Here is a 19,605-nt window from a genome sequence, read left to right on the forward strand (position 1 = left end):
GCGCGGCGGGAGCGGAGGTGGTGGCGGCGGCGGTTACCCATCGTCCGCGGCGCGCGGGGGCAGGGCGGGCGGCTCCGGGGTGTAGGAGCGGGCGGCGCTCCTCGTCTTCCTCTCCGTGTCGCTCCGCGCTCAGGCCCGGGAGGACGGACTCCCCCCTCGCCCCCTCCCACCCTCTCCGCCCCGGGCGGCGGCGGAGGAGGCGGCGGGGAGCGGCGCGGCAGCGGAAGGAGCAGGTGAGTGTGGCGGAGCGACCGGGGCGTGGAGGGAGGGAGAGGGAAGGGCCGTGAGGGAAGGAGAGGCGGGAGAGGGTGGGCCAGGCCGGGTCCTGCATCCCGTTCCCCGCGGCCCACGACGGGTTCGGTGCCGGAGCTGCGGGGAAGGGCAGCGGTGTCGCCCGCCCAGCCCGGTGCGCGGCTGGGGCCTCGCTGAGGGCGCGGTTGGGCGGGCCTAGCGATGCGGCCAGCCAGCCGTTTGCGCGGGGTGAGGTGCCATCCGTCGGTGACCATGCCGGTGCCCGCCTCCCACGTACTTGGATCTTCCTTGTTGATGGTTTTTTTCCCCTTCAGTGAGGCTCTTCTCCCACTTTGTCAGTAAACCAGTTTCTGCTTCATGCGCTTAGAGGATCGGCTAATTTCGCTGGTGCCAATTCAGTCATCACCATGTCTTTAGACAGTGGTCTCAGCTGGCTCCCATTCCTTCCAGAGCTTGTATGCCAGGCATGTTGGGTTAGTGTTGCAGATGGTCTGCTTAGGTCCTTACCTTTGACTTCCTCTGCTGGATTCTCCCTCCGCCATTGGTTTCTTGTCAACCTTTTGCCAGATTGCTTGAAGAACAGGTTTTGACAGATAGTGGAATAGGGATCAGGACCTTAAGGGATCTTGCTGTGGTGGTGAAACACTTAAGGTGCCTCTGTGCAGATTGGAGCGGTCAGACTGGGCCCATCAACTAAGTGTATCTGGAAACTGTGGAAGTGTAGTTGTATGTGGCTGTGCCCAAAATAATCTATTCCACTTCTCAGCATGCTTGTTATGGTGTGACAACGTGCTAATGTGGTGTTCCAGTTTATAGATTGGAGATAACATGTGTCCAACAAACTTGGCATGAAGGCATAGTGAACTGGGGTCTGTCCACACAAGTCTGCATAGACTGTCGCTTAGTCTGATGGATCATCTTCTTTGAGTATGGGAATTTTGTTAGATGAGATATGGAATACTGAATACTTTCTTTTGTGATGCTAGGGCCTGATTTTTTAATTTATTTATTTACATGTCAAAAGCCAGCTGTGATTTTATACTTCTGAAAACATAACTAGCAGTTGCTTATCACTACTAGTGAAGGAATACCGTATGTTAAATGAGAGGTAGGGTCAACTTAATATGGTGACGGGTTGACAGCACGGAGTTGTTAAAATAAACTTGGAATAATTTCTAAGGTTCTGTCAAACAGGCTTCTCTGTGGGAGTTAAGAGTGTTAGACTGACATCATATAAATGTGCAGCCAGTATTTGGCTGTATTTTTGGAAGATGGGTAACAATGAGTTTTACTATTTTTAGCATTATTTTTAGGTAGTAAACCAGTGGAGCTCCTTCCAGTATCTCTATTTTGTTAGTAGCATCATGTGGAAACATTAACACTGTAATCAGAAACAAAACCTTTTCAGGTAAAAGCTTTTCATGTGGAAAAGTGGAGGGAAGCACTGCCATTTTCCTCTTCCTAAGGTGTTATTTAGTTGTCAACAGGTATTAGTTTATCATAGGGTGTTACAATCAGTTTGTGCCTGAACTCATGTAGGATTTTAAAATTACAATTTTGTTTGTTACTTTAAATGGCATATTATTTGTCACTTCACAGGTAGGATTTTCTTTATGTTTAACCTGTGTGTGGCGTGCATGTATGCATGCACAGACATTGATTGACATGCCTACTAGGGATGTCTTGGACTTTCTTGAACAAATTATATCTTGTTATATTTTTTTCTGAACTTTGCTGCTGTTCTGTTACATCTCAGTTTGTAGTTATCCTGTCGAAGCAGGATTGTTTTTTGCAAATGACTGGATTAGCTTTTTCTAGTAGAAAAGCAGGTGTTTCAGGTGTGCTTCTATTGATAGTGGCTTATGTAATATCATACTTCTTTTGGAAGAAAAATGCTAAGCATGCTTGACACCAAAATGGAGGAGTACTGATAATAAAAATACAGAATTTCATTGAATGTTGTGTTAATCATCATGCTTCATTGATTTCAGTTACTTGGATAGTGCCCACTAGATATACTCGCTTCTCTCAAGTCTGTCTTACATTTTAAATTTACTCATGAGATAACACTCAGAGATACGTTTTATTTCAAATGGTAGTATAATTAATGTCATTAACAGTTAGTCTCTCACCCAGGAAAAGTTACTTCATTTAAAGAATAACATAGATTCATCTGTAGGTTATTGTAGTGTTAAAATATTCCTAAATTATTACTAACAATTCCTGCGGATCTTATTTATGTATTGGAAAGCGATACTTTACAGTCAAAACCTTAGCTATAGAATTTATTTTAGGAGTATAAAGTTAATTTTGCTTAGTAGTAGTAAGCTGTTTCAGAAGTTGCAGACACTTCAGTGCCCCTAGGTAGATACAGCAATACAGTGTCATGTACTTGAAATATAGGAGTACGTAATTTTCTACTTAGAAACTTAAAAAAAATAATAATCATGGAAGTAATTAGCTGAAATGTTGAAATATGAATGCTCAGGGCTCAGCCAACACTGATAATCAGTGCTTTCTAATCCATGTGAGTGATAAGGAGATGTTAGTTCAGAGGCACAGGCATTTGGTGGAAAGGAAAATCGCTGAACTGGCCATTAGTGTGGGATTTATTGCAGAATGGTGATCATCAAGAGTAAAGCAATGTAAGATGAAAATGAGGGAGAATTGAGCAAGTTATGGGAATTTTATGGGATGTTCCATTTCAGTTGTTCTTGATTATCCATTAATATGCAGTCTGAAAAATCTGGAAATGAGACAATTTTGTTTTTCCCCTTATAGTACTTGTTTATAAGCAAGGAAACTTGTCACTAACATAAAACTACTGTTAGGCATCTGAGGTTTTCAGCTGCAATATTGTTTAAATAGTGTCTTTATTTTTCCAACTTGCTTGGGCTTTTGAAGAGTGAAAATGGGACTGGCTACATTTCCAGATACAGTCTCTCAAACGTAATGCTTGACATAGTGAAAATTCCTCAGTTTGCCTGTGAATAGCATGTCTGGGCTCTAAACATTCAGCCTGTATAACAGTTATGTTCACTTAAAGTGAAATCTCATACAGTTTTGGTTGCAGGAGCAACCAGAAGAACCCTTGTGATAGAATTGACAGAATGCTACCTAAAATAGTATATATTTTTTGTTTGTTACTCTTAGCTTTTTTTTTTTTTTTTCATTTAACATAGGGTTTTTTTTTTACAAACCATAGAAGAATCAGGGTTGGATGGCATTCTCTTAATTTCCTTATAGGAAATTATTGGCCAAAAAGTCAGGAAGCAGGTAGTTGGAATGAAGTTACCTGTTCAGTTATGATGGTGTTTCCCCCTTCATCCTCTCCATGTCTAGAACTATTCTCTTAAGCTTAGTCATCATCTTAACTTCCCATAGAAGTTAATTCAAAGAAGGTAATATTTGCTGGGTAAAAAGTAAAATTTAAAATAAGATGTTTTGCCTCTGTTTCCTTGAAAATAGAAGGACATTGAAATTAGGAGGCAAAATAAAAGTAAACTTTATGTATTATGTACTACTATCATGTTAGTGTGTACTGTACTTGCGTATTAGATGCACTCATTTTATCTGTCCTTCATGTGTTGAACCTTCTCCCTATGCCATTGCCAGTGCCGTTCTGCTAACCCTTTTTATTTCAGATATATCTCTTTTTAGTGCAAATATTTAAACCAAAATCAGTAGTTCGTATACGATCGTCTTATTAAAAATGCTTTTGCATATGTCAGTCAATTTTTGTATCCTCTGTTAAAGTGTGTAGCTGCATGAAACTTTACAAATTCACTGGGGGATTTTGCTGACATGCAGTGGGAAACAATCCTGAAATGGAAGGGTGCTCAGCTGGGTGAGATGTGGTATTGTTTTGCTTTCTGCCTTTAATGGTTTATTCTGTCAGACTTTGTAACTACTGCTGCACATTGAGCTGTCCACAATGACTCCTAATTATTTTTCTCAGAAGACTGGACTAATTCAAACTCATCAAGTATTTAGATAAAATCATTTCTCCTTGTGTGCATTACATTTTATTTATTTGCATTTCATCTGCTGTTGTATAACTCAATTTTCTAACTCAGGTAGATCTTTCTGGAAATCTCTGTTCTCCACAGTTTTTACTAACCTAAGTAATTTCCGACTACTGGCAAATTCTACTGTTTCACTGTCTGCTTCCACTAATTGTTGTTAACCATTGTTTTTAATGTCTGGTATACAACACATGGTTAACTTTTACCATGTCTGAGCATCTTGGTTAAGGTCTTGGTTATCTGAAACTTCCTTATGATAGAGATCAAATTCTTCAGATAATCAAAGGGTTGGAGAAGTAGTCATTAGAGCTGAGCTGAGAAATCTCTCAAGTACAGTTTAAGCTTGCTTTCTTCTGTTGCTTGTAAAGGAGCTGTAGTGCCTAGCAAGAGCTTCAGCACAGTTTTCTTTGTAGAAAGTGCACAAATGTTAGTCTTCTAGAGAAGCCTTGTCGTTGAAGTAACCATAGGATTCAGATAATGAAGTTCCATCAAAATAAAAGGGAGAAAACCAGGTATTATCCAAGTTTCAAGTGTAAAATACGTACAGCAGTGTTACTTTTTTTTTTTGTGCATTTGTCTGCATTTGTACTTTTTCTTTTTTTTTTATTATTTTTCTGTAGAATGGAACCTTACAATCTGAATGCTGTGGGAATATATTGCCGATCAGATCAGTGAAAATTTGTAGTAATCCAGTGTGGAGGGTGTTAGCTTAAATTTGTATTATTCTGACTGTATGGATGAGCTTTTCGTGACATGTGGATAGGGGCAGAAGAGATAGCAGAAGGGTAGGTGGTTAGAGTTTGACTAATCATGTTGTACTGAGTAATGAGCTCTAGAGTGATGGCACTGTGACAAAGAGGTGGTTTTTTTGGGCTGTATATAAATCGTCCAGAAACTGGCAGATTTTCCCAGACTGAAATAATTTCAGTGTAGTTCAAGTAGAATTTAAACAATGGACAATGGTTTTTGGACTCCAGTTTGCGCTTTTTTGTACAATCTGTCTTGAAATGTGTATCTTCGCTTTTTAAAAAAAAAAAAGTTTTTTTTTTTCTGTATTCAGTAACTCCTCAGGTAAGAGAAGTTGTGACTTATATATCAAACTTATGCTGTATTTGCTTTCAAATTTGTTTTTTTATAATGAAAGGAGTTACTTAAGCATATCCCTGTTTTGTGTTTTTTTTTGTTTGTGGTTTTTTTGTTTGTTTTTTGTTTTGTTTGCTTTTGAGGTTGGTGTTTTTTGTGGGTGAGGTTTTTCTTGGTTCAGTTTTTTTTGTTTCTTGTTTCTTTTTTCTTTTTTTTTTTTTTTTGTCTTTCTAAACTCAGGTGATTGCAAATAGTTGTAGGATATAAGCCAGTAACAAATACAGACTGTGGATGGTATCAAGGTGATGTGCAGTATGATGTCAAGTTGGTATTTCACGCATCAAAATGAGGGGGATGGATAGAGCTCTCATTTTCTGGATATCTGTTTCTGAAAATGAGCCATTACTTAATTTCTTAGAACCCGTTTCCGAGAGGTTGGTGAAGTAATATTAAAGGTTCTTTTTACCTGCAGTCACTTCAGCTCCTGCACATAAAATACATGTTGAAGGAAAGCATCTGTTCTGTGTGGTGTTTGGTACTGAAATGGATAACATATCATATGATCTTTCCCAAAGGGAAGCTGAAGAATCCAAAACAGGTCATAAAATAAAATGAAGGACTATCATTACTGGTGCTCAGCTGACTTGTTCAAATCAGAGGCATTCCTTGTTATTAGATACATTTCACTCATTTATGACTTTTATTCTTTCTTCATCATCTCTGCAGCAACTCTTGCAACATGTATCATACTATTTTATTAATGTGAGTTCAGTGTCCATAGCCTCAAACTGAAGGATTTTACAGTTTTGCTTTTTTTTTTTGGTTGAAGTAGTACAAAATGTCAAAAATTAGAAGGAAGGTCACAGTGGAAAATACCAAGACCATATCCGATAGCACTTCCCGAAGACCCAGTGTGTTTGAAAGGCTTGGACCCAGCACTGGAAGTACTGCAGAGGTGAGTTGTAAAAGCGTTCTTCTCCTCTCCACCCCAGCATCTTCTTTTCCAGGATTTAGGTGGTGGGAAAGTGTAGCTTACAAGTACCAAATACTCAGATGTCACTGATATTAGTAAAGGTGAAAAGAACTCCTTAACGCATGGACGTTCAACATACTAGTAACTAGAATATTTAGATAACGTGTGTTGTCCCAGCTTCTGGAGAGGAGCAGTAGTAATGTACATATTAATGGAATTCACACCAACCGAAATTTTTCTCTGCCAGACCTGATGCTTATTGTTGGGTTTTGTTTTTTTTTTTTAAATTATATTACTCGTGGACAGAAATTGCAGATAAATGGGAGTTAATGTGGAGTCATTTGTTTGTTCTGCCACATTCACACCAATGGTATTTCCAGAAACGAGTGTGAAATTCACCCAGTGATGTCTGTCTCTTAGACACAGTGCCGTAACTGGCTGAAGACTGGCAACTGCCTCTATGGGAACACATGTAGATTCGTACATGGCCCTTCACCACGAGGTAAAGGCTATAGCAGCAGTTATAGAAGGTAAATCAAGAACTCACTTTGAATTCTTCACATGCTGTAGGAAAAATAGCTTTTGCAACTATGTCTTTTGTTGTGGTTTGTTTTTTTTTGTAAGTGAAATGCTGTTGTGTGCCTAATGGTATGTTTTATCAATAACCAGTTGCACTGTGAAGCTTCCAAAGACAATTTAGCAATTTGCACTGGGTTTTCTCAGGATTTGTGTGTATGTAACTTTAAAAAATGAACAGAATCCACTGAATGCAGATTAATGTCTTATATTACTTGAAATGGGAAGTTTAAGTGCCTTAACACTTTTTTTGTGTAGTGTCACTGCAGCTTCTGATATGCCTTTCTGTCCTTTACTAAAATGCTGTCTTGCAGCTACTTTCTGCAGCACTCGCATACTTGCAGCCCTTTTGCGTTTGCTATATTGTTTGATGAATAAGGCATCTGTCCTTTCTCTCCTGTTGTGAGAAAACGGTTCTCTTCAAGATGTAGTCCTATGACTTTATCTGTCAGATACAGAACAGATATCCTGCATTATAGGAGGTGATCCAAAAAGTAACTCCATTTTTCAAATGAGAGTATTTTTACTCTCTGCCTCTTCATTTGTTACTGTAATTTGAAAGCACTGGGTGTCTCAACTGTCCTTTCTGTGGCATAACACCTTACTTAACTGAAACAAAATGTGGCAGTAACTTTGTAATATTCTTGCTACAAAGAACAAAAAAATACAGTTTCAGCATAGTACGTCTTTGTATGAAGTCTTCACATTTTAGAAACAACCGCCCTTCATAATGCTACAGTAGTGTCTGTGTTGCCTCTAGATTACAGATGGGCACACTAAAATATCTAAGTGTAAAGCCACAACAGGAAGGTTGGCATGAGGTTAGGGTTCTGTTCCTGTCTCTTTTTCCTGGTCTTGTGGCATACTCTCAGGATGATCTTGACTTGACTTGTTTCATCTTCCATTGTTTCTAAGGTGGTAGCAGCTGGGATACAAAATACATCACTGAGTTTAATGTTTCTTTCAGTGTGTAAAAAATTTTAGTCCATTCTGTACTGAATGTTCCAAATGGGAAAAATGAGTGATTTACTGGTAGAAATTAAATTTTAAAGCTTTTAGAATGTCACTTTCTTCTTGTTTTCAGTGTTTGGAACACTCAGTGCGTAGTTCTGCTTGGTCATTTGAAGAAAAGTGACGTTTCTTTTAATGATTAAAGCTGTGTTTCTGCTTCACTGTCACTACTGACATTTAAGAATAATGTCAGTTTACTTCTTTTTATCGCTAACTTTTTTTACTGGGACTATATGAAAAAGTCAAAGGACAAATCTTGCTGCTTATCTGCTCGACACATTTAACATTTAAGTGTTCTTAAAAAGGGTGAGGAAGCCTCTGCCTGCCTTCCACATACACATACACACACACCATAACAGACAAATGAAAAAAGCATGCTTGTCTTCAGAAGTTTCTGGTAATACCTCATGGCCAGGCACTGGCCAGAAAAAAACTGATTTATGTACATGATAAAATGATGACAGTTTCATGCCATTTAACATTACAGAGATTTTTACAAATGTTACCCAGAATTTTGAATGCAGTTTGATTGGCTTCTTGCAAGCCAAGCTCATGCTGCTTCCACAGCAGCTCAGTTCAAGCAGTATTCTTGTGCAGGTATCTGGGACAACATAATGGTGGTGTGTCTACATGTGTTCAGCCAGACCTGCTGATGAAGGCCTTTGTCTGTTTTGCAAGCAGTTGGTAGGGCAAAGCAAGTCTTGCTGCCTTTCTGTCTTGCCTTTCAGTTTCATACCTGTCTGAAATAAATCTCACTGTTAATGGTTTTTGTCTGACTATAACGCCTCCCAAAACTCAGAATCTCACCAGGCAGTAGGAAAACTTGACTCTAAAGTGTGAAGAAGACTCTTTTAGTTTCACTATAACTCCGTTTCAGCATTAATGCTGCTTCTCACAGCATGAATTTTAATCTTGCTGTTACAAAAAAGGGAACCTAGCATGTTTGAGCATGCGAACCTTTCCTGATGAGGGTATTAAGAATTCGTTAATAGACCTGCCAGTCTTCCAGGCATCCAAAGTATGGAGAAGCTAACAAGAAAAGAGCTGTGTATAAACATGCTGTCACACAAGGAACTTTCCTCTCTTGCTCCACTTCTAAATTGTTGGGTAGCTGCTTGGCTGCTTCCTGCTGGTTCTCTTATACCGTATACATATGTGTCTATGCCATTGTAACTTCTCTTTCTTAGCCTGTCTGATCATGTTCATTCTGGATAATTAAACCATTTTTAAAGCCAAACCAGCAGTGATATTGAGTAAGACCTTACAGATTTCGTGAGGTTCAAATACAATTGTATGGGAAACTGAAAAAAAACGGGACAATATTTCATGAGCAATTAGAATATGTACATTACACGCTAATAATTGTCATTTGCTAATGCCTGCACGTGTGTGCACACAAACATACAGAGATATGCTCAAAAAGTACGTTGTAATGAGTGCCTGCTGCTGGGTAGTTACTCCCGACACTGTTAAGAGGCAAGTGGAGGGACTGTTACAAATCTGTATTTCCTAACCAAGCTGCTGAATATGCAGAACTGAACTGTTGCACAAGTAATGCGATTTAAAATTGCTTAATGTCCCTGCTTAAATTTTGAAATGATGAAATTCTGCATTTTAGGCCTTACTTAAGAAGTAAGCCTATCACAAAATATTAAGTCATTTTTTTGTCGAGTAGTTTTCTGCTTTCAGTGTGCAGGGATAATGCTGTGGAGCCTTTTGTGTGAAAGGTTCTACCAGCTGCAGTCTAGCCACACATTTAACTGTAGAGGTAAAACTATAGTTACCTGTTGGAATTCATCAGTGTGCATTACGTGTAATAATCAAAGAGCCTTTTTGGAGGGGAAGCAAGTGGAAGGTTAGGTAGAAAAGAAGCCAAATTAAAGTTGTGGTATACCTGAAAGAAAAATCAGACCAGCTTGTTTTTCTGTGCATTAAGTTAAAATATCTGAAAACTGTTCAGTTTTCTGAATAATTGTTTCTTAAAATTTGACAAATTTTCAGTCCAAAAACCAAAAAAAACCCAACCCAAAACAAAAATTAAAAAACCACAAAAAACCCCACTAACAAACTCCAAGCCTGAAGCTGTAGCTTTTTTTCATTTCTGTGATTTCTTGGTAACTTTTGTAATCTTTAAGTAGATTTGAATAATAAGTTTTTTTTTCCCTCCCATACTGAAAAAGATATTAATTAAGAGTGAAATGGTTTCAGTGTTTTTTCACTCTGGTATGTAGCTTTTTTTAAAAAAAAAAAAAAAAAAAGATATTAAAAACCAAGTACATGAGCTGCATTCAGTAGAAGTTCTGTTGCTTTCTCCTTTAGCTGCTGTTTTATATACCTGAAATTGCTCCTGTCGAGGAGCAATGTTACATTAGCTTACATTTTTTTTCCCTTAAAATTAATTTTCACTTTCACAAATTCAAATCCTTTCTGCCATAGCTAAGTATTATTAAAAATTAAGGCATATATTGCCAGTATAATGTTTGAAGACAGTTTATTTGTTGAGGTAGCTGATGGTTGGAATGCTTCATAGTGTTTCAATAATGCAAAGGAATTATCTTTCTAAGATGGGTGAGGGGAAATAAAATAAGCTTGAATACCTTTGCTAATTTAATACCTTTTCTAAAGTCAGATGCTTTAAAGATGCAAAGAAGATAACTTGTTTATATTTGTATGCTGGATATTATTTGATCCTTAGTGCTGAAGGAAGTAGCATGCTACCATTTTGTACCTTTCCTCCAATCTAGATTGACGTGTATTTAAAACTTCATGAAGAATTAAATGTATTTAAAATGAGAGCAGTCGCTGGTCTTTTTCTTCTTGGATCCTAAAACACTTAACCTTATGGCACAATTTAAAGAATTAAATGTTGGCAACATTGCAAAAGACGAAGTGGAAACCAATTACTGTTTTTCAAATATACACAGGTTGAAAATGAAATCATTAATTTAGATTTTTGTATGCACAAACTGTGAAAGACAGTTTATGATGTACTTATGTGACAGAGGAAGAGTGGGAAAAATGACACTTTCTAAATGGAAACCCTAATTCAGTCTGAAAAACAAGTGCAGACTTCCTTATTCAAATAGTACATATAACTTCTGATCAACTAAGGCAGTATCAATTATCTCTTTGTGATTCTTTAGTGTAAACTGATAGGTACAGATCCAGCACTGTCATACATCTATTTCATGGGAGAATCTGTAGTTAACAGCTGACAGCCATCCTGGAAGTACAAACTCAGTATCAGTCCAGTTTTATATGAAGAGAAAATTTGTTTTCTTGAACTGAAAGATCATATGAAGCAGCTCTTATATCCATCCCCTTTGCGTAGGAACTTGTTTGAATGCAAAGGTTGTTATCTTTAAACTCATAAGGGATAAAGAACTTGTGAATACATACTAAGGTGACAAAATTACATAGATGTGGTAGGATAGGATGTTCCCCTTCCCTTCCCATAATACCTTTTTACAGAAAATATATGTTAATGTTACATGACTGCTAGAGTTCATCCAATATTTTGTAATGAAGTAACTGCAAAATGGAAAATAGAGGAGACCTCCAGGAGTAAGTTTCTGGTGCATGGTCTTGCAACAGGGTTTTTTCTGTGGCAGTCTCGCTAAGGCTGTGAGAGGATGCCACTTAGGTCCTGTTGTCTCCACTTGCAGGCTTCATCTGTATTCAGAGGTGTGCTTCTGTGTGACTGTCGTTGCTAGTCTAAAGTAATTTGACTCTGCATTAATTGTCGTTTTTATATATATATACACACACATATATATATATAAAAGATATATATTAAAATGGTGCAGCTTAGAATATGGAGAAGGCTAAAGATATCTTAAAGACTTGGTAAGAGTGATTGTGGAACACAGTGATGGTCAGAAAAAGATTTATTCTGGGTAAGATCACCTGAAGCTGATCTGGAGTAGTAACCAAGTCATGTCATATACATGTACAAGTAATTTTTCTTCTTAGAGTCAAGTCTTCCTTCATGTTCTGAAAGGGTTGTTTTTTTAGAATGCTTAAGCACATTAGAACAAAGTATTTTTTTTTTATTCATCTATTTCACTTCTGGGTGGGAGGTTTAGCTTCTTTATGTATATGCTAAATAAAAAAAAAAAGTAATAGCTTGTATTTGTTTAGAAATAGTCCCACAGAACTGGTTATATTATGTTTCTGTATTAAACAGGTCACCAGAAAGACCCACTGGAGATCTTCGGGAAAGAATGAAGAACAAACGTCAAGATGTTGAAGCAGAGCCACAGAAGCGAAGTACAGAGGAATCGTCCTCTCCTGTTAGGGTAAGAATGGAGTTTGCAGAACTCCAGAATCCCTCAGTAGCAATTGGGCAATGTGTCCTAGAAGCCTGATCATGGTGACTTGTAATATTTAAAATGTTTTAATGAACTGATCGGTTTGTACATAGCATGTGGCATATTTTATTATGAAGTGTCTTAACAATTGTATTATATTGCAATTTTATAGCACTTTCTGGTCTTGTGGTGCCCAAAGATTTTGCAAACCCCACAGACTAAAATTATTATGGATACTGATATTTATTATTTAATAACATTGCAGACTCTGGTTATTACCAAGGAAGTGTATTAACTGATGTTCCAATCATCCACTGTTTTTCCCCCCAGCACTTACTCATATCCATTGTTCACATGCATTCTGACTCCAGTTTTTCCAAATTTGCTTTTGATGAGACCACACAGTTACTGTTGTGCTGGTTCATTTTACCTTCCTCCTCACAGACTGATCAGCCATCCCAACTGCTCATTTTTTGGATTTTGCAAAAATTCATCCATTATCATTCTCATTTTCTTATCTTTCTGCAGCCCTATACCCCTGAAATATCAGAACTTACTTTTTTTTAAATCGTATTATCTGTTCCTGATGTTACAAATGGATAGGGGCAGAGTTGGTAGTGTGACCCTGAACCCATGTAACAATAGCACCAGTGTATTCCTGCATCATGTTTTTTAAGACCATTTTCATATGAATAACAACTAAAAATTTTTATCTGTGAAAACTCAGGTTTGCTTCTGCAGATATTAACAGCATTCTGTTTTTATTTCCTCTTGGTCTGTTCCTGCTTGCTGTATAAAATGAATTTTTATGCCAGGTATAAAGAAATCAACAGCAGCTGCTATCATTAAATTAAGAGAATGGCTTACCTTTCAATCATGTTTTCAGTTGCTGTTAATTTATGTAAACTTTTGATCTTTTTACTCTTTTACTTGAATGTGTTTCTTTTATTTTTCTAATAGTTTGAATAAACTGTTCAGTTATTGAGTACATGGTTGGTGGGAGAAGTGTTTTTGTCCAACCGTTATTAAAAATTTATCGTAACTTCTTCTGTCCAACTGACAACTGTACAACTCTGATGTAATTCTTACTTTTGGTAAGAATTCATGCTTTTATAGTGTTCTATTAATGTAATAATAAAATACTTTTAAACAACTAAGACCCAAATAAAGATGAACTTGAAGCAGGAATCAAAAAGCATCATAGATTTAGCGGGTCTGTTAAAGTACCCAAGAATTACAGGGTAAGCACACTGCAGAGGAAAAAAAATTTACTCTGCTTCAATCTCATAAAACAGAAGGCTGAGGAGACCACTGAGCTTTTATACTATTTACATGGAGGCAACTTTCAAATGTGGGATATCCAAAGAAAATTTTCTGGAACAATAGATGAAGAGGGACAGTCATCAAGAGTTGCATTGCAAAGAACCAGGATATCTAAAGGAACAGAAGACTGAACTGACTGAACTGCTAACAAAAATCTTGCTCCATCATTAGAGCTGCTACTATGGTGGAGATCTAATATCTGATGTTTCCATCTCTTACTAAAGCTTTTGGAATAACAAGAGGAGCTGGATAAAAAATCTTAACTTTGTTTTGAAATAATGAAAAGTAGCTTGTTCCATAAAAAGTTTCCTAATTGTATTTTTTTTTTTTTTTTTTTTTTTTTTTTTTTGAAAGGGCAGCACTGTTCCTGCAGGCAGAATTTGTGCTTCGCCAGTCTACTAGCATGAAACTTTAACAGAGCATAGGGGTTAAGAAAGAACTGTTTGATACAGGTGAAACCTTAAATAGCTTCTTTTGAAACAAGGCTTTGAGGCATATTAGATAGTCGAAGAATAGCAGGTATAATATTGTCAGGTTTAGAAGCTAGCTAAGGGGAAAATTTTAGATTAATTTCAAATGATAAAGTTACAGAGGATGTTATGGTGCTTCATCTAAAGAGCTATAACTTTTTAAGAATGTGAAAAAAATGTTGGCTATCCCTAATGTCAAACTTTACAGAAGATATGAAAACAGTTGAGATTACTAAAGTCTGAGGAATGCCACAGAGATTGGGGAAAGATAGTTTTTATCAGTACAATGAAAGGTGAAACTTGATGTTGGCAAGTGCAAGGTAATGCACAATTAAGAATGTATTTAAAACAAAGAATCATGAATGAATATTTGAAAAGTAACTGAAGCCATCCAGTAGAAAAAGAAGTTATTGTGGACAGCTCAATAAAACTATCTGTTCAAAATGCAGTCACAGTTGCAGAAGCAAACACTCGTATATAAAAATGGAATAGAAAATGATCAATATTATGTTGTAGAAATTCATGGTCCAGTTTTATTTGAAATGGTGTTTGGTTATGATCACCTGTATGCAAGAAAATACGAAGTATTTTTGAAGTGGGCAAGGAAGTGAGAGACTGGAGAAAAAAAGAGCATGTGGCGAATGTATGTAATGTATGGTTGAGATAATGTAAATTAGATGCGTCATGTTCATACTTTATCCCAGTAGAAAGAGTGGCAAATTTTAAATGATGAGGGTAAATGCTGTTTATGTTATATATGACAATTCTACCTGATTGCCAGAAGATACATTAAAAAACCTGAATAGGTTCCACAAAAAGTTGAGACAATATAACTAGTATAAAATCATCTTAGAAGGCATTTCTTTTCTTTGGAGACATAAGATAACTAGCACAATCTGTGTGTATTTAGGACGAAACTTCCTGTAAGGATAGATTATAGAATATATTCCTTATATCTTCATGTCTTGTACTGTTATTTTCAGAGACAATATGCTGCGTTACGTGGACAACTACATTGAACTTGGTTGTTTCTGTATTTCTGTGCTCAGAATTATTTCAGCACTGTCTGTAGTGTATCAATTACGATACAGATAGAGTAGGTTCATGCTGCTACTGTATTTAGTTGGAAATTTTTATGTTGAAATTTTCTCTGTATTATGAAGACAGCTACATTGGAGTATATGAAGTATTAGCTAAAGTGTTATCTGGGACGTGTGTGTGATTTGGGAGAAATAGTTGGAAGAACTTAATGTACATTTAGGAAAGGTTTTTTGTAGGGATTGCATATTAACCTGTTTTGTATCTGTGCTCTTTATCAGTATGGCTTTTGAATATCTCTACTAGAAATGGAAGTCAGCATTGTCTTCCATGTCTGAAATGGAAACAGTACCTGTTAATTTCAGGGAAACTTCAGATTCGTTTTCGTGTACATTTGCGTAGTGTGGTAGTAGTTTACACTATAGAGGTATTATACCTAGAGCAAAATAGTACTGTGCTTGCCTAAAAGATTCTATCTGTAATACTTGATAGCTTATTTTAGATTTTAAGGAATCTGTGCCTTTGAATTAGTTTATATTTCTGCTTCGTCTACATGTGCTGATAAGGCTGAAACTGAAGTTTCTGCCTTGTAAGAGTCTTATAAATATTCTCTCTGCTGGTGTTGGTAAAATAATACTGCTTGGCTAGAAGTATGTTTTGCCAACTGGATGAGTCCTTCTGTGCTTGGTCAGACTCCTCTGGCTGTGGTGGGAAATTCATTCAAGTAGTCATCAAGTCTTGTGCTGTAGGGTGCTGATCATATCTTACGGGGTGTGGAACTTCAACTTAAGTAGATGTTAAGTTAAATAAAATCTCACAGAATTCAGCCATAATGTCATGGTTTTTTTGTTTTATTTATTTTTTTTTCCTAAGTAGCATTTCTTCTGAATGTCAAATTAACCGATTAATTAACCTGTAATCATCTAACACATGTAAATAGTGTAACTGAGCACATACTTGAGAACAGCAAGATAAGGTCTACTAACTTGTTTACTCTTAGGACAATCCGCAATTTCTTCTTTTTTTTTTTTTTTAATAAATATATTATTGTGAAAGGTTATTATTTCCTGCCTAGTAAATGGGATTTTTTCAGAGTCTGCAGAAAAATAGTTCATGAGTGTGGTTAAATTTGATATAGCGTCTTCAAGTACAAGTCAAAGACATTCTGCTGGCCTTTGGAGCTTGACTTACTTTATTCTTGGCTTATTAAGGGAGAGACAAAAAAAAATCCGTGAAGTACAAGCAGGTCTATATGAAGGAAATATTTCCGATAGTATGAGGGAATTAAATATGTTGTAAGTGGAACAAGTACAATGGAAGGAATACCTTGAAGATTTTTGCAGTGAGAAAATTCAAATATGTCTTCTAACCATCATAGTTGAAATTCTTGATTTGTGACCCCAGGAATAAATACTCAATTTCTAAACTGAGATTTGTTTTTTCAAGATGCAGTGTTACCAGAATCTTTCTCCTGGCAAATAAACTGAAGTCATTTAGTGTATAAATGGGCTTGGATCAAGTTGTCCAGACTTGTAAAATAGCATGCTTGCCTAAAAATTGTCTATTCCTTTCCCCTATATTCAGTAATTCAATAAAATTTCTTTCATAGATGTTTTTGCTCTCAGTTCTTCTGTAGAAGTATAATTGTGCCACTACTGAACCACTCCACTGAAAGGAGAAAATACAGGTTGTTTCTAGACGCTTGTGTTTGATTGTGAGCTTGGAGATGTAAGCAATACTACACAGGTTGTGTAGTATTGTGTAGTATAAAATATGTATTTCAGTTTGCTAGTAAGAAGTAGTGTTGGACTAATAGAAACTAGTGTTTGTATTTCAGAAATTGTTTATTGTTTGTTTATATTGTAGGAGTTGGAGTATAGAGTAGAAGTACACAGTTTAATACAACAGATGCAGTCTTTCAAGGAGGGCAGTCTAGAAATGTTAAGTTACTCTAAGAAGATGGAGTGGTTTCAGGGCAGTCTTGTTGATGAAGTTAGGGTTTTCAAATGTCAGTAGAGGAATTTTCTTTTAATGTAACTTGCTTTGTATAGTACAATTCTTGCTCTTAGACTGAAATGTCTTTAGTACATCTTGTGGTGATGGCTTAGGTGATGTCAGTAGCCAGCATGACTTGACAGGTTACCATCTTGTGCATCATTTTAGAGATCCTGTCATGAAATGGAGAAACCTCTTTTTCCCTTCCCCCCACCTTTTTTTCCCCATATTCTACAAGCTGCTTTAAATTAAATATGACACAAATTAGTTCTTTACTGTGAAACTCCTTTGTGTTCCATAGCGACTGGTCGCTTCTGAGCCTTTGAATATGGTACACTGAATGCATAAAGATGAGAGGCTTGAGAATAACTGTGTGCTGAAGCATCTGGTTTAGTTCACTAGGTAAAATAAAAACAGTACTTGTTCTGTCATCATATCATTAAGCTAGGGATAAGATTTTAACATTTAGTGAGTAAAAAGGAATAGTTGAATTTTACTTACTTGGGAGTGACTATCTAGAAGCTTATGTTATTTCCTTACTGTATTTCTAAGGTGATGTTAAGGATTGAAATTAAGTAAAAATCAAAGTCCCAGTAAGAAATAGCTAGCAAAATTCTCAGGCATCTCCTTCTCTTGGTATAAAAGCAAAGGTTTCTACGTATCAACACTGAAGAATCCCCAAAAGGCAAAAGAAGGCACTATGGGAGGTGAGAACAAAAGGGATATGGAACAGACTTTCATTATTTGCTCTTTCTGGTTTCCTACTTAGTAAATTAACCTGAGATACTTCTAAGCTTGAATGTTCTTTTCCATTGGGTTTTTGGTTTTGTTTTTTTTTCAAATAGTGAAAAAACTTTGTCCTATGCTCCACTTGATCCCAGGTAGATTATTTAAGGAATGTCCCTTCAGCAGCGGCAGTGATGTAACTACGTATCAATTACTACTGGAATTTAGCTGGGGAGAAAAAACAGCATGGGTTCAGTTACCTTATAAAATTTCTTTCCTATAAGAACAGTCTTTGGCTTCCTTAGGAGTCCACAGGACCATCTGCCCCATGCAAACTGGTGCTGCTGCAATAGTTAGACTTGTGTAATAGCTCAGGGCCAGTGAAAGTTCAAATATAAAGTTATCAACAAAACTTGATTCCAATGTGTTGCTTTAGCCTTTCCCCCCCGTCCCTTCCTTCTGCCAGCCAAGGGTCTCTGGGTTTTTTATTGTTTATTTTATTGTTTCCCCAAATTCTTTATCCTGTGGAGAGTTAAATGGTTCAGCTTCTGAGGCTTATCTGCCTTGCATATAAGTATTCTTATTTATAGCTGAGAACTCTCACTCAAGCTGGCAAAATTATACTCTTCCAATGTTTGTTAAGCTATCGGCTCTAGAACCTGATCTGTTCTTTCAGTTCCTGTTTTAAACTTTGTTCTCTGATACATGCTTGTTTCTTGCCCTGCCCCTAAACCTTCTTAGTTTATGAAACCTTTCTTCTCTTTTCCCCATCTGCTGTTTGCACACTGATTATTTGAAATTGCATTCGATCATGTTGCCTGTGGAGTCTCTGCTTATTTAAGAAGGTATTTGTTCAGCAGGCTAAAGGGAGAAATACTTTTTGAACTATAAAAAAGAAACGGCCAAAATGCCATGTAAAATGTGCCTTCTTCAGTCTTCTTTTAAAATAAAAATGTTTACTCTAATGAAGCATTTTTCCCCCTATAGAAAGAGTCTTCACGAGGAAGACACAGGGAAAAAGAAGATATCAAAATTACAAAGGAGAGAACACCAGAAAGTGAAGAGGAAAATGGGGATTGGGAAACAAATAGAGAAGGTAAGTGTAATGAAACCAATGGTCCCTCTACAGCTCAGTGAATTACAGGATTACTGGACTGTATGTAAAGTAGAATGTTTGAAGATTTGGTCTCTAAACAGAATACTTTTATGCAGTAGCCATTAATTTTTAGTTTTGGAGGTGAGTAAAGAAGCAGTCTTTGCTTTGTAGTTGGACTGCTACAGTGCTAAAACCAACTTATTTTAAAAACAAATGCATTTTTTCCCTTTTAAAGGCTCCTCAGACACCAAGAAACTTGGCCATAGTCTACTCTATAGTGGAACCTTTCACATTTAGATCACTAGTTGAATCCAAGTTACATCCAAAGTAATTTCAGAATTGAGCAGTCTGAGGAGAGAGAATAACTCCTTAGAATTAAGTCAGCAGGGTTTTGTTGCATAATTTGTAGTGGTATAGGCTGTCTCATTAACAAGGGCGTCGTTGGATGAGTATAACAACAGCTCAGCAGCTGAAGGTAGCACTCTGAAAACGCTCCAGGAGTGGTAGGAGTCTTGCATTACCTTCTGTACTCATTTTTGTTTATGTGGGCTTTTTTGTTTAGTTTAGTGGTTAAAAGCTGATTTTGTTGTCTTTGTTTATAATACGTGTCCCCTTGAGGAAAAGACTGTCTATTTTCTCCTGAGTTTCACTTCTGTTAGAGACCAAGCTCACCTGACAGTGAAATTATGACTGATTCTAATGAACTGTAGTGTTTGTGTAGTTTTGT

General features: G+C 36.9%; 1 protein-coding gene across 3 annotated transcripts in view; it reads left to right on the forward strand.

The window, feature by feature from the left end:
• Nucleotides 1-19,605, forward strand: part of ZC3H13 (zinc finger CCCH-type containing 13) — a 46,577-nt gene continuing 26,972 nt past the window's right edge. For 2 of the 3 annotated variants that reach the window (XM_057426935.1, XM_057426937.1), the window contains exons 1-5: nucleotides 1-233; nucleotides 6,190-6,315; nucleotides 6,754-6,863; nucleotides 12,107-12,218; nucleotides 18,770-18,878. In XM_057426935.1, the coding sequence (XP_057282918.1) occupies nucleotides 6,199-6,315; nucleotides 6,754-6,863; nucleotides 12,107-12,218; nucleotides 18,770-18,878 (448 nt within the window). In that variant the 5' untranslated portion in view covers nucleotides 1-233; nucleotides 6,190-6,198. The remainder of the gene's footprint in view (nucleotides 234-6,189; nucleotides 6,316-6,753; nucleotides 6,864-12,106; nucleotides 12,219-18,769; nucleotides 18,879-19,605) is intronic. The other variant, XM_057426936.1, reaches the window with a different exon arrangement.

This window comes from Pezoporus wallicus, unplaced genomic scaffold (assembly GCF_028554395.1).
Source record: "Pezoporus wallicus isolate ANWC-B61680 ecotype Strahan unplaced genomic scaffold, APGP_CSIRO_Pwel_v1 contig_7113, whole genome shotgun sequence".
NCBI classification, from domain to species: Eukaryota; Metazoa; Chordata; class Aves; order Psittaciformes; family Psittacidae; genus Pezoporus; species Pezoporus wallicus.